Source organism: Coturnix japonica, unplaced genomic scaffold (genome assembly GCF_054131305.1).
Source record: "Coturnix japonica strain WE unplaced genomic scaffold, WE-NBRP24 Scf070, whole genome shotgun sequence".
NCBI lineage: Eukaryota > Metazoa > Chordata > Aves > Galliformes > Phasianidae > Coturnix > Coturnix japonica.
Window position 1 is genome coordinate 545,732 of NW_028188973.1, and position 14,176 is coordinate 559,907.

Here is a 14,176-nt window from a genome sequence, read left to right on the forward strand (position 1 = left end):
CTGACTCATCAACAACTCGTTATGCACTGCTTTCCACAACTTACTTCTCTTTTTTGCTGGCTTATCATCGTCTAAAACTAACTCCCACAGTTTATCCCCATACCGCCGCCACTCCTCTAAGGTGTGCACTGAGTGGGGATTTGCAAAAAAGCCATATGAGACCGCGTGGCTCAATAAAGCAGGGAGATCCTTTACTAAGTCTGTACCTTTAAACTGTCTCCGCCTAGAAAAGCGGAAAATAAATCATATGCTGCTTGCCTGTCCATATTTACTCACGTCGGTTCCGTTGCAGCCCTCCAGGCTTCGGCAGCACGTATCTGCATAAACACTCTCCACACAGCCCTGCCAAAAAACACCTGGCAATGCGCCCCTTGTGTCATGGTTTTGTAATGCCGCTATCAATATTCCACATCATAACATCATGTGCAGTATGGATCATTGAAAGGTTCATACTCCAGTTCCGTGGAATAAGCCCTGAATTTTCCTGTTCGTTGTGGGAGAGTCAGACCAGATGGCCATCAGAGGTCCCTTCCAACTCTGAGGTTTCTGTGATTCTATAATTCTGTGAAAGCTTAGCACCTTAGAAGACAAACATTCAAACTATTAGACAAGCCAGGTACTTGACCAGGAAATTAGAATTTGGAGCCTACTAAGTGAATTATCCTCAACGAGAAATTCTGTTATTGTCTCCAGAGAGAACAGAGTTTTATTCCAGTCAGGCAGTTATCCCACTTGTTCCCTTCTCACAGGATTTCACTGTTTGGTTTTGTTTGTTTGTTTGTTTGTTTTTTAATGGTCAAATATTCTGTTATCATGATACAATAAATTAGTATTTGCTACCGTCTAGTGGTAGCATTTATTTTATTGCCTCTACATGCTTTGTTCTGCAATAACGTTCTTTTCTCCTCAGAAATTCCTAAGCTGATCTTGACTTTATGCTTCTTCGCAGTAGTAAAGGCAAGGAAGGAAAAGCCTGCGTACTTTTAGTGATGGAGCTTTTTACATTCATGGTGATATTTTTCTCTTCCTTTCCAAATGTTTTTTTCTTTAAGAGAATTTTGTCTTCAGCTTTTTGTTGAAGGATTTTACTGACACCACTGTGACATTGGATGACGACATCCAAGGTACATTAGGTACATTTCTGCCACCACCATCAGTGAAGGAAGGGTGAATTTAATTAGCTAAGTGAAAAGAACACTTCAGTATTTGAAGAACGTGAAAGCAGCATTTTCTCAGTACAGCTGGACACATTTCCAAGACAAGAAAAATAAATAAATAAAGAGGTTCAACAAAAATAAAGAGCTTCAACAAACGAATAAATAAACAGTCCCATTTAAATCCAAGAAATTGCATGGATTTTATGTTGGGGTACTAAGTTGTTGTTGTAAGGATTTATGAGTGCATACAATTGTTCTGAGTAGATGGACTGTTCTAGAATAGCTGAGTTGGGCCTGTAGGTTAAGAGTTAGTGGGCGGGGGGTTTAGGTAGGTGTGTGTATAGGTTCTTTTGCGTGCATCGGGTTTTGCCTAGTGGGTGTACGCGTCTGCGTGGGATTTAGGATGTTATATAAGGAGTGTGACGCAACAATAAATTGAGAGAAGACATCATGGCGTCCATGTTTGTATCTCTCCCCCAGACAGTTGAGGTCCTGGGATAAGTCAGGTTAGTTGGCGGATACGTCAATTTTATTTATACAACAAAAATGAAACTATTCAAAAATATGATTCCCAGGGATGCTGCAGATGGATGCTGGTGTATGAAATCCTCACTTCTGTTATAGACCACGCGTGCTGTGCTGCTCCTCTGTTTAGCTCTGTAGGTACCGGGAGCAATTTATGTGTTTTGAAGAACTGTCCAACCTGATAACTCATCTTTGCCACATTAAAAGATAGTTTTGTTGATGGCTGTTGAGTACACAAGCTCTGATAAGACAGTGCAAAAAGGCAGCAGAAAAAAAAAAGAAAAAAGAAAAAGAAAAAAGAAAAAGGAAAGCTATGAATGTTAAACGTGGAAGGCTGCATTGTGCCCAGGTACCAGTGTGCAGGAAACATGGCCTGCAGCACTCCTGGGAAAGGGTGATGGAAGATAAAGAAGGCTGTGTCATAACATACCTTTGATGAAGAGAAACCAGTGGGAAAAACAGATGTGGCATCCCTGAAGTCATCACTCTTAAGCTTGTCTGAACCTTTTTTTCCTGCCCCTGCGTTGAGTACAGATACATGTTGGGCAGAGAAATGGCTTGAGAGCAGCCCTGAGGAGAGGGCTGTGGGGCTGTGGGTTGAGGTAAGATTCAATATGAGCTGTCAATGCGTGCTTGCAGCCCTGAAGGCCACCAGTAGCCTAGACTGCATGAAAAGAAGCGTGAGCAGGCTTTGAGCAAGCTGGTCTAGAGGGAGGTGTCCCCTCCAGCAGGAGGGCTCCCTGGGATCAGCCTTGGGAGCAGTGGGCATCCTGCAGACGGCACGGCTCTGGGAAGTCCCGCGCGTCCCTGCGCGCAGCGCGGCGCCGGCGGGGCTCCGCCGAACGGGGAAGGGGCGGCGCGACCCCGCGCCCTCCCAGGCACCCCCGCTGCGCCGCTCTCCCACCGCCCCCCGGGCCTCCGAGGGGCGAGCCGACCCGCCTCCGTCCCGCGGGGGCCGGCCGTCAGGGAGCCCGAGCCCGCGCCGCTGAGGCGGACGGAACCGCCTCTCTTCGCCCCGCCGTTGGCTCCGACCGGGAGCCTGTGTGAGGCCGCCGCTCCGCAGTGGAGCCGCGGCCGGGCGGGCGGCACCGGGCATCGCTATGGAGAGGAACCCCATCCCGGTGCTGACGGTGCAGACGACGCCCTACGAGGACCAGCGGCCGACGGGCGGCGGGGGGCTGCGGCGCCCCACGGGGCTCTTGGAGAGCCAGCGCAACTACCTGCCCAGCTTCGTGCAGAGCCTGCTCTCCTCCGTCGATCTCCGCGACCGCCAGGGCTGCACCATGGTGGTGGGCAGCGACGGCCGCTACTTGAGCAAGACGGCCATCGAGATCGTCGTCCAGATGGCCGCGGCCAACGGGGTAAGCTCTCCATGCACATGGCCAGAAAATGCCTGGAGATAAAGCAGCTGAGCCCTGTTCATGGTTCACATATATCAGCACCAATGTTCCTTTTAACCTTTAAGAGTTTTATTTAGAAAGGAGGTGCCTGTCTCAGAGTCGTATGTGACTTGATATTCTGAGATTCATGGAGTCTCAGAACTGTGGGGGTTGGAATGGACAACTGGGGATCATCAAGTCCAGTCCTGCTAAAGCAGGTTCACGACAATAGTTTTGTTCTAGGTTCTATCATTTCACTCAAGAATCTTGGTTGTATTTCAAATAAATTTTTGCATTGCTATGGAATTTGTGGGAGAACTTTGTCTTAGAGACTGTCATTGATCCGTATTACTAGCAGCAGGAGGAGTAAGAACATATCTCTGACACCAGTGTGGTAACAAGTGACTTAAGGTTGCAAGTCAGGTAATTTAATGACTGTTATTTAGAGACATAATCTTGGTTTTCATATCCTCAGATTTCTTGTCAGAGGTCCAGTTACTTGTTTTGTTGCTTCTGTACTGGAAGAGCTTTTTCAATTCACTAAAACAAGCAAAAAATAAGAATTTCTCAAGCCTGGTTTGGTGGACTTTTTTTAGCTACAGGTATGAGTTAATAAGGCAAACTAATCAGGTGACAAGTGCTGTGTGGCGATATGCTGGGAGTTCTGAAAATACTATAAACGATTTCAAATGTGATGATAGTTGTGTGGAAAGGAGTGCTTAAAGCAGCTAATGGTTTTACTCCATTTTAATGTTCTCCCTTTAGGTATTGTATCTGTTGTTTATGCAAATCATGGATTGCAGGTAAGATACTGGATTTCCCACATGTTTTAGATAAACTGCTACCCAGAACAGCTGTTGCAATGATGTTCATTTTGGTTAATTTTTTTTACAATTGCTTTAATTCTTACAACAAATAAGGATATATTTTGTTTATTGTGGCTCACTAGTACTGTGTTTTGAACAGGAACAAAGAACTGATAAGCATGCAATTTTCAGCTTCTTACCAACGCAGCAGCATCTCTGCAAAGAGTTGTCAGGTTACTTGACGTGTGATTCATGGAATCTCAGAACTGTGGGGGTTGGAATGGACAACTGGGGATCATCAAGTCCAATCCTGGTAAAGCAGGTTCACGACAATAGTTTTGTTCTAGGTTCTATCATTTCACTCAAGAATCTTGGTTGTATTTCAAATAGATTTTTGCATTGCTATTAAAGTAGAGGGAGAATTTTGTCTTAGAGATTGTCATTGATCCGTATTACTAGCAGCAGGAGGAGTAAGAACATATATCTGACCCGAGTGTGGTAACAAGTGACTTAAGGTTGTAAGTCAGGTAATTGAATGACTGTAATGGCAGCACGGGGAGGAGAGGTTAGAGGGTTGGACTACTACATACTGTATCGGATTAACAGATGATTTAGTTGCCTGGAAGTAGAATAAAATGTCAGGTAACAGAGGCATCTAAGTAAAGTGTACTGAAAGAACAGACCTACAGAACAGTGAGGATTGGTAAGTGCAGGAATAGTTTTTCATTTCTAGCTTTTTCATTTATAGTTGGCCATAAAAACAGTTTCTTACAATGTAGTAACTTAAGCAGTATGAATGAAAATCATACATTGTGTAAAATGATTTTGGCATAGTTTAAATGCAAATTAATTTGAGCATTTTTTAAACATGCTTAATCCAGTTGTTTTAATTATTGTCTAGCACTTGACAGAGGAGAAGCCAGAAGGCCTTGTCAACGAAGCATCTCGGTATGGATATCAAAACCACTTTTTTAATCATAGTCAGTGACTGCACTGTGCGGAAGATCATTCAAAATTGATTCTTTTCTAAGGTTTTCCCCTCCCTTGCTTTTAAACAAAGGTAGAAAACAAAAATTACTCTGTACTTCATTTGATCATTCTGCTTAGATATGAATTTTCTAATAAGTAGGTTGATCTGAAAATAATGCCTCCTCTTTTTTTCCACGGAAACTACAACAGATAGAGTACAAATAACAGGTTGAAAGAAGCTCAACTTTCAGCTACAAAAACAGTTTTCAGTATAGTCTCCTCACCATTAGCTATACATTTTTGCTAGCAGTGAAAAAGCCTCAGCATGCTGTGCTTGTAAACATTTCAGTGGCCATGGCTTGTCTTTCATGTCACTGGCTGCTGCTACTTTTGTCTCCTGAAATGCACAAGCCACAAGTCACCTCAAGAAGCTAATACTGTAGTCATTCCATGATGTTTTAGTTGGCTGATGGTTTGGTTAATGTTTGCCTTCCTGTACTAACAATCTAGTAATTTTACAGTGCTATGAGAGACATACTGCTTCTGCCTTACAAAAAACTGCTTGTTCAAGGTGTTCCTTTTTTCTTTTTCCAAATGCATAGGCAGGTTGCATTAGCTGATCTTGTAATCGTCAATAAAACGGATTTGGTTTCAAGGGAAGAATTGAATAAAGTCAGAACAACTGTCAGGTATGAAATTTCTGGTATAACCGTGACATTGTACATGCTCAAATGTTATTAGAAATTAGATCTCAATTAGATCTCATGATTGTTCCAACAGATCGTGTAGTGAAAAAGAGCAGTGAGAAAGCAGTGAAAAAGAGTCTGCCCCTTTCTGGAGATGTTTCCAGTGCATTTCTGTGCTTCCACAGTATTATCGGCTTGCCTAAGTAAGATTTGATGTTACCTGCTCAGAAGTGTAGAATTATAGAATAGAATCCAAGAATGCTCTTAAGTTGGAAGGAACCTTCAAGGACCATTGACTCCAACCTCTGGCTCTACTCAGGACCACCCAAAATTCCAATTCTATGTCTGAGAGCTTTCTCCAAATGTTCCTTGAACTCTGGCTGCTTGGGGCTGTTCCATGTCTACCGCCCTCTGGTGAAGAACCTTTTCCCAATACCCAACCTGACCCTCTTCTGGTGCAACTCCACACCGTTTCCTTGGCTAAATTAGGCCTAAAAAATGCCTTATAATAGACCTTTGTCTTAAGTGCTCACATTCTTATACTATTGGGCAGCTGTTGCCATTTGTCTGAGTTAACTACAGGGGGCAGTGTCTGGTAGTACATACATGTTTATTAGCAAATATAAAGGGGTATGGAAGATATCTGAATAATTGTCATGGATGTAAAAGAACAAACGGGCTGAATCAAAGCAGTGTTCAAAGGTGTGTTCCATCTTTCTCAGTACCGTGACAGACAAAATGGAATATTGAGAAATACTTTGCAACGTTATTTGTGGTTCAGACTCTTGAGAATTCTTAACCTTGCAGTTTGTTCTGAGAGAAGAAAAATGCTATGTTCAGTAGTAGTATTTTATTGTCAGAAGTTGTGAATTTTGACCTTGGTTCGGCTATAAAATGTAACAAAAGCAAACTTTTTCTTGATGCCTCTTGGACTGTAAAACATTTAGTAACAGTGTGAGAGATGTCGTTATGTTTCTTGTATTGCTCTACATTGTTAAATTGTTCAATCGATATATTACAGTTGCATTTGCACCTCATTTTGCTTTTTTCTATTTGTTTTAGGTCAATAAATGGACTTGTCAAAATTTTGGAGACACAAAGGTCGAGGTATTAGATTAACCTGTATTCCAACAAGTACCAAATCCTGTCCCACTGACATTATTTTTACAAAGCTTTCATTATGATCTGTTGGCTGTGCACATGCATACCTACCTGTACTGTGTTTTAATGTGTGCTTGTGTTCAAAGAGGTACAGAACGATTGTTCCCATCAGAGAATTAGATAACACTTAGGCATCCAATACAAATCACATCTTTCAGAAAACAGATTCTTGTGTGGTTTTTTTTTTTGTTTTTTTTGTTTGTTTTTTAGTATTAATTTATTTTTTAATTGTATTCACTAAAATTCTCTTTTTATGCTCCCATATTACTGTACAGCTGAAAGCTGCTTTACTCCATGGTAGATAGCACTGACTGCTGACATGTGAAAATAGGGCTAGCTTCTGGTGCTTTGCATTGGAATAAGAGATCAGGAAAAAAAAAACAAAACAAACATGAACAGTTATTTATATGTTTAAAAATGAGTAATCGAAGCTTCAGTAGACATAATTCTTACATGCAATGAAAATACAAAGCTTTCTTTCTCTCCCTATCTGTGCAGAGTTGATCTTTCCAATGTGCTGGACCTGCATGCTTTTGACAGTCTATCTGGAATCAGGTATGGCAATAATTTCACTTTTATTAAAAGTAATGCTCATTGCATAGATAGACGCATGAAGTAGGTACATTTACATTTAGGCAGAGTCTGCATCTGAATTTCTGTTCCATGTTCTAGTTCAGACACTTGTTTACAATTCTCAGTAAGAGTAAGAAGTAATAGAAAGAGGATGTTTTTCCACTTGAGATACATGCAGCAAAAGATTGTAGGGTTTGTAAAATGAAATGAGAGCCAAAGCACCCACGATTGTTTGGCGTTTTCCCCCGTTTGCCTTGTTGAGGCTTTAAGTTGTCCATTAGTACTACTACTAATCAATAAGATCTCAGTGCTTTTTTCTGGTTCTCTTAAAACTCAGAGGATTTAATTTTTTTCTTGCTTTACATTGTGAGGAACTGGAGACCTTAGTTTTCACAGGAAACTCTGAGTTCCACAACAACCTAAGCCTTGGAAATGTTGTTCAGCGTGTTCCTGGATCCGTTATGTCCTCTGGTTCTTTTATGACTAAGAGGCTGAGCTTTAAATTAGCAAACACTGCACAGTGTGCAGTGGGAATTAGCTTTGGGAATGAGTTAAGTAGAAAGCATTGTATAGTATTTCACTTCATTTTATACTGCACATTTTACTCTTAGAAGCAATGGCTTTGTTCATTTTTTACTTCCTAACATAGTTTCAAAAAGTGATGCCCAACAAATCATCCCACAGATGTCAGAAGTTGCTTTTTTGTTTTATAAAGATGTAAGAGTGTAAAATGTAGATAGAAGTCCATGGCGACTTACTCTATGATGGTTAAAAGTTAGTAGGTCGTACTACTAGCCTTGTTGTGAAAATGGGTCTCCTAAGTCTTTCTTGTAAGAGACTGACAGCTGAGTTAGAACAAAGCATTTCTAACCATAACAGACTCTCTTGGCCCAAGGACAGCTTTAATCCAACCAGAAATGACCATCCAATAGGTCACTCCTTGCTTTATCACTCATACGTCAGAATTTTTTTCCTAATCTAGAAAGGAAATCCGTAATGGTTCTGTACATTACTATAGTCAAATTAGACAATTGACAGTGGAATTCCAGCAGTTAAGCTGTGGCAGACTTCCTATCACAGATCATTTGAAGGATCAAACAAACATAATTAAACATAACTATTCTGAGATTAAAGCTGAATTAACAGTTGAAAATTACTTTGATGACAGCACTTTAGTTTTGGTCTGCAGTACTGAAGAGTTTGTGTAGATCTTGTTTGAGATAATGACACTGCATCCATCCAGTGCAAATGCAACATCTGCTTGTTTACAGCTTGCAGAAAAAAATCGAGAGTATGAAGACAACAGATGCACATCTCGACAAGGTAATTACAACAAGCACTGCTTCAGTCTCGCTGTTAGAAGATAGTTCAGGATAACTGCAACCATGGCATACTAATCATCTTATTTTTTCAGAAGGTTTCAGGTAGAGAATAGTATGTTTAAGATCTCTGGAATATTACACTGAATGCCATGTACTTTGATACAGATAGATAGTAAATGTATATACTGAGTTCTGCTTTCAAATATGGCTTAAGAGTTCTGTTGTTGGAAACAGTGTTCTTGTACATGGAGAGCATTACTACAACAGACAAGTAATACTATTCTTTTCAATATTTGCCTTTATTGAGCAATTGAGATTTGAGAATTGAGCCCTATACTTACACCTGATATTTATCCCGTAGGTCGAAATGATGTCAGTGTTTGTAGATATTGGGGAGTTGCTGTTCTCAACTTTGCATTAATTAAGGTGTTAGAGAGACACATTCTGTGAGTGCTTCCCTTTGTTTTTACACAGAAAATCAACAGATCAACCTGTAACAGTGAATTAGGTTTTCCTATAAATTTGATATAAATCCTATAATCGCACGTGTGCTAGAAGGTTAGGAATGTGAAATGCTCTGTTTTTCCAGATATGTAACCCAGCTTTCATTTATGTCAGGGTAGAATCTTCTCTCTTGCTCTGTGCAATATAACAGTCCTTGCATATTACAGTGTAAATTGCATGTTTATCTTCGTGATTGTGTTTTATTTAGAGAGAGAAAATACAGTATTTTGTCTGTTTTGTGGTTTTGATTTTTAATAAATAATTGAAGGGGAAAGGGTCTGGCCTGTCACTCCTTTAGAGTATAAGCAGTTGTGTGCTAAATGCTGCTTTTAAGCATCTATCTTGTCTGTCTTGTGTGTCTTTCCATTTACAGGACATAGTGACAGTAACACTTGAAGTCCTAGGAAATATTAAGGAAGAAAACCTTAATCTCTTTATACAGGTTAATATGAATACATCGCAGTCAACTGCAAAATCATTGTGTCCTTTTGTAGAAAATCATCTTACGCTGTTCTGTTTGTGAAAACATTTTTCCTCTTTGTAGAATCTTCTGTGGGAAAAGAATGTGAAAGATAGGACTGGATGTACCATGGATGTCATAAGACTGAAGGTTTGCCTGAAACTTCCAACCTCTTTGTTTTGTGCTTTCCTTCTTTTTAAATGGAAAGAAACTGCAGTGTATTGTCAGCCACATACAGGTCAAAGAGCAGACAAAAGAGAGAACATCAGTTTGTCATTGATCCATGTAGAGACACTTAAATACCTGCTGGCCAATGAGACCACTCAAGGTAGCTGACAGAGAAGCAAACCACAGTACTACTTGCTGTGTAGTGAAAGGGGAGACTTGCAGTCCCAAACATGTGTGGGACAGGATTAATGATCAGGACATAAGTGAAAGGAGGTGATGTTGTTTTCCCCTACTTTGCTCTGAAAGGTCTCATCCATTTCACCTAGATGGCTCCTTAGCTAGGGATGTAGTTACAGGTTTCTGTCCATGATTACAGTTATTGGCATAATAAACAGAAGTTTAATTGAGTGTAACAATGCAGCACAATGCTAGTTATGGTCCACCTAAAATTTTTTGATTACATCAGGCTGCAGTTTTAAAGATGTGATTTACACATAAGTGTATTCATCCCCGTGCACGATTCATTGCATAGTTCTGAGGTGAACGTTGGTGATGCTTGAGGATATACTTTCATTTTCCTTAAACCACAAAGCTAAGTAAATGATAAAAAAGTCGATTGTATGATTAGACAAGGTCTAAGGAAAACAATCAAATGTGCTGTGATTTGTTTCCTGAGAACATATGTGTGTCACAGGCAGCAAGGTAATTATTTCTACTTCACTGGAAGAAAGGTTTATTTCTTGACAAGTAGAACAACAGCAGCATAAAGCCAGCAGTGCTGATGCACTTCAAGCTGTCTGTTGTACTCATTAGCTGTACTGCTGATTAGAAGTATGCTTCTGTTGTACTGAGCTTTGGGATCCAAGTAATATTTACATTCTATTTTAGACAGTTTTCAAGTGATGAAAACTCTTTTAGTGCAACGTTTGGCATGTGAGTTAATGGACTTAGTTTTGAAAGTATTTCATTGTTAATTCCATTGCTAGTCATTTCACCACACAGATATTTGTTCTTTCTCTGCTATTCAGAGATTCTGTTTCAAGACAGTGTAAGTGTTAAGCATGAGAACTCAGTGGGAACAGACTCAGCATTTTTGCCTATTTTACATCACCTTGGACAGGTGATGAGGCTTTCATAGAGACATATATCATACATACAATCAAAGTGGCATGGTAGGAGATGACATTTAAATTTGCACAAATATTCCAGGTAACCGTCCAAATGAGAAGCTGAAGGCAGAGTATAGCAAAGTATAATTATTAATTGTAAGAATGGTTGTTACAAGAGATGACTCTGTTGCATTGCTATTTTGATCAACCTCTGCATATTTGTCAGAGGTTTTTCCCTGCTCTGTGTACTTGTAAAGTTGTTTTTTTGTTTTTTTTTTCTCCATAAGTATTTTGTTTTTAAAGGTTTGTTTATATACTCTAACAGTTATTTTTCTGGTAAGGGACTCGTATCTATTCAAGGCAAATCTCATCAAGAGATAGTCCAAGGTGTCCATGAGCTGTATGATCTGGAAGAGACTGCAATAGAATGGAAAGAAGATGAAAAAAGAACCAATAGATTCATTCCCAGGGTGAGAGAGTGCGGCAGACTACTACATACTGTATCGGATTTACAGATGATTTAGTTGCCTGGAAGTAGAATAAAATGTCAGGTAACAGAGGCATCTAAGTAAAGTGTACTGAAAGAACAGACCTACAGAACAGTGAGGATTGGTAAGTGCAGAAATAGTTTTTCATTTCTAGCTTTTTCATTGATAGTTGGCCATAAAATCAGTTCCTTACAATGTAGTAACTTAAGCAGTATGAATGAAAATCATACATTGTGTAAAATGATTTTGGCATAGTTTAAATGCAAATTAATTTGAGCATTTTTTAAACATGCTTAATCCAGTTGTTTTAATTATTGTCTAGCACTTGACAGAGGAGAAGCCAGAAGGCCTTGTCAACGAAGCATCTCGGTATGGATATCAAAACCACTTTTTTAATCATAGTCAGTGACTGCACTGTGCGGAAGATCATTCAAAATTGATTCTTTTTCTTTTCTAAGGTTTTCCCCTCCCTTGCTTTTAAACAAAGGTAGAAAACAAAAATTACTCTGTACTTCGTTTGATCATTCTGCTTAGATATGAATTTTCTAATAAGTAGGTTGATCTGAAAATAATGCCTCCTCTTTTTTTCCATGGAAACTACAACAGATAGATTACAAATAACAGGTTGAAAGAAGCTCAACTTTCAGCTACAAAAACAGTTTTCAGTATAGTCTCCTCACCATTAGCTATACATTTTTGCTAGCAGTGAAAAAGCCTCAGCATGCTGTGCTTGTAAACATTTCAGTGGCCATGGCTTGTCTTTCATGTCACTGGCTGCTGCTGCTTTTGTCTACTGAAATGCACAAGCCACAAGTCACCTCAAGAAGCTAATACTGTAGTCATTCCATGATGTTTTAGTTGGCTGATGGTTTGGTTAATGTTTGCCTTCCTGTACTAACAATATAGTAATTTTACAGTGCTATGAGAGACATACTGCTTCTGCCTTACAAAAAACTGCTTTTTTTTTCAAGGTGTTCCTTTTTTCTTTTTCCAAATGCATAGGCAGGTTGCATTAGCTGATCTTGTAATAGTCAATAAAACGGATTTGGTTTCAAGGGAAGAATTGAATAAAGTCAGAACAACTGTCAGGTATGAAATTTCTGGTATAACCGTGGCATTGTATGTGCTCAAATGTTATTAGAAATTAGATCTCATGATTGTTCCAACAGATCATGTAGTGAAAAAGAGCAGTGAGAAAGCAGTGAAAAAGAGTCTGCCCCTTTCTGGAGATGTTTCCAGTGCATTTCTGTGCTTCCACAGTCTTATCAGCTTGCCTAAGTAAGATTTGATGTTACCTGCTCAGAAGTGTAGAATTATAGAATAGAATCAAAGAATGCTCTTAAGTTGGAGGGAGCCTTCAAGGACCATTGACTCCAACCTCTGGCTCTACTCAGGACCACCCAAAATTCCAATTCTATGTCTGAGAGCTTTATCCAAATGTTCCTTGAACTCTGGCTGCTTGGGGCTGTTCCATGTCTACCACCCTCTGGTGAAGAACCTTTTCCTAGTACCCAACCTGACCCTCTTCTGGTGCAACTCCACACCGTTTCCTTGGCTAAATTAGGCCTAAAAAATGCCTTATAATAGACCTTTGTCTTAAGTGCTCACATTCTTATACTATTGGGCAGCTGTTGCCATTTGTCTGAGTTAACTACAGGGGGCAATGTCTGCTAGTCCGTACATGTTTATTAGCAAATATAAAGGGGTATGGAAGATATCTGAATAATTGTCATGGATGTAAAAGAACCGATGGGCTGAATCAAACCAGTGTTCAAAGGTGTGTTCCATCTTTCTCAGTACCGTGACAGACAAAATGGAATATTGAGAAATACTTTGCAACGTTATTTGTGGTTCAGACTCTTGAGAATTCTTAACCTTGCAGTTTGTACGGGGAGAAGAAAAATGCTATGTTCAGTAGTAATATTTTATTGTCAGAAGTTGTGAATTTTGACCTTGGTTCGGCTATAAAATGTCACAAAAGCAAACTTTTTCTTGATGCCTCTTGGACTGTAAAACATTTAGTAACAGTGTGAGAGATGTCGTTATGTTTCTTGTATTGCTCTACATTGTTAAATTGTTCAATCGATATATTACAGTTGCATTTGCACCTCATTTTGCTTTTTTCTATTTGTTTTAGGTCAATAAATGGACTTGTCGAAATTTTGGAGACACAAAGGTCGAGGTATTAGATTAACCTGTATTCCAACAAGTACCAAATCCTGTCCCACTGACATTATTTTTACCAAGCTTTCATTATGATCTGTTGGCTGTGCACATGCATACCTACCTGTACTGTGTTTTAATGTGTGCTTGTGTTCAAAGAGGTACAGAACGATTGTTCCCATCAGAGAATTAGATAACACTTAGGCATCCAATACAAATCACATCTTTCAGAAAACAGATTCTTGTGTGGTTTTTTTTTTTGTTTTTTTTGTTTGTTTTTTAGTATTAATTTATTTTTTAACTGTATTCACTAAAATTCTCTTTTTATGCTCCCATATTACTGTACAGCTGAAAGCTGCTTTACTCCATGGTAGATAGCACTGACTGCTGACATGTGAAAATAGGGCTAGCTTCTGGTGCTTTGCATTGGAATAAGAGATCAGGAAAAAAAAACAACAAACATGAACAATTATTTATATGTTTAAAAATGAGTAATCAAAGCTTCAGTAGACATAATTCTTACATGCAATGAAAATACAAAGCTTTCTTTCTCTCCCTATCTGTGCAGAGTTGATCTTTCCAATGTGCTGGACCTGCATGCTTTTGACAGTCTATCTGGAATCAGGTATGGCAATAATTTCACTTTTATTAAAAGGAATGCTCATTGCATAGATAGACGCATGAAGTAGGTACATTTACATTTAGG

General features: G+C 39.4%; 1 protein-coding gene across 1 annotated transcript; it reads left to right on the forward strand.

Annotated features, from left to right (window-relative positions):
• Window positions 1–1,109: 1,109 nt before the first annotated feature.
• Window positions 1,110–7,514, forward strand: LOC146751643 (uncharacterized). The gene is made up of 6 exons (XM_085533908.1): window positions 1,110–1,124; window positions 2,392–3,043; window positions 3,827–4,180; window positions 4,769–5,525; window positions 6,585–6,629; window positions 7,182–7,514. The coding sequence occupies exons 1-3, from the start codon at window positions 1,110–1,112 to the stop codon at window positions 3,892–3,894; spliced, it is 735 nt and encodes a 244-aa protein (XP_085390034.1). The 3' UTR covers window positions 3,895–4,180; window positions 4,769–5,525; window positions 6,585–6,629; window positions 7,182–7,514.
• Window positions 7,515–14,176: the final 6,662 nt, after the last annotated feature.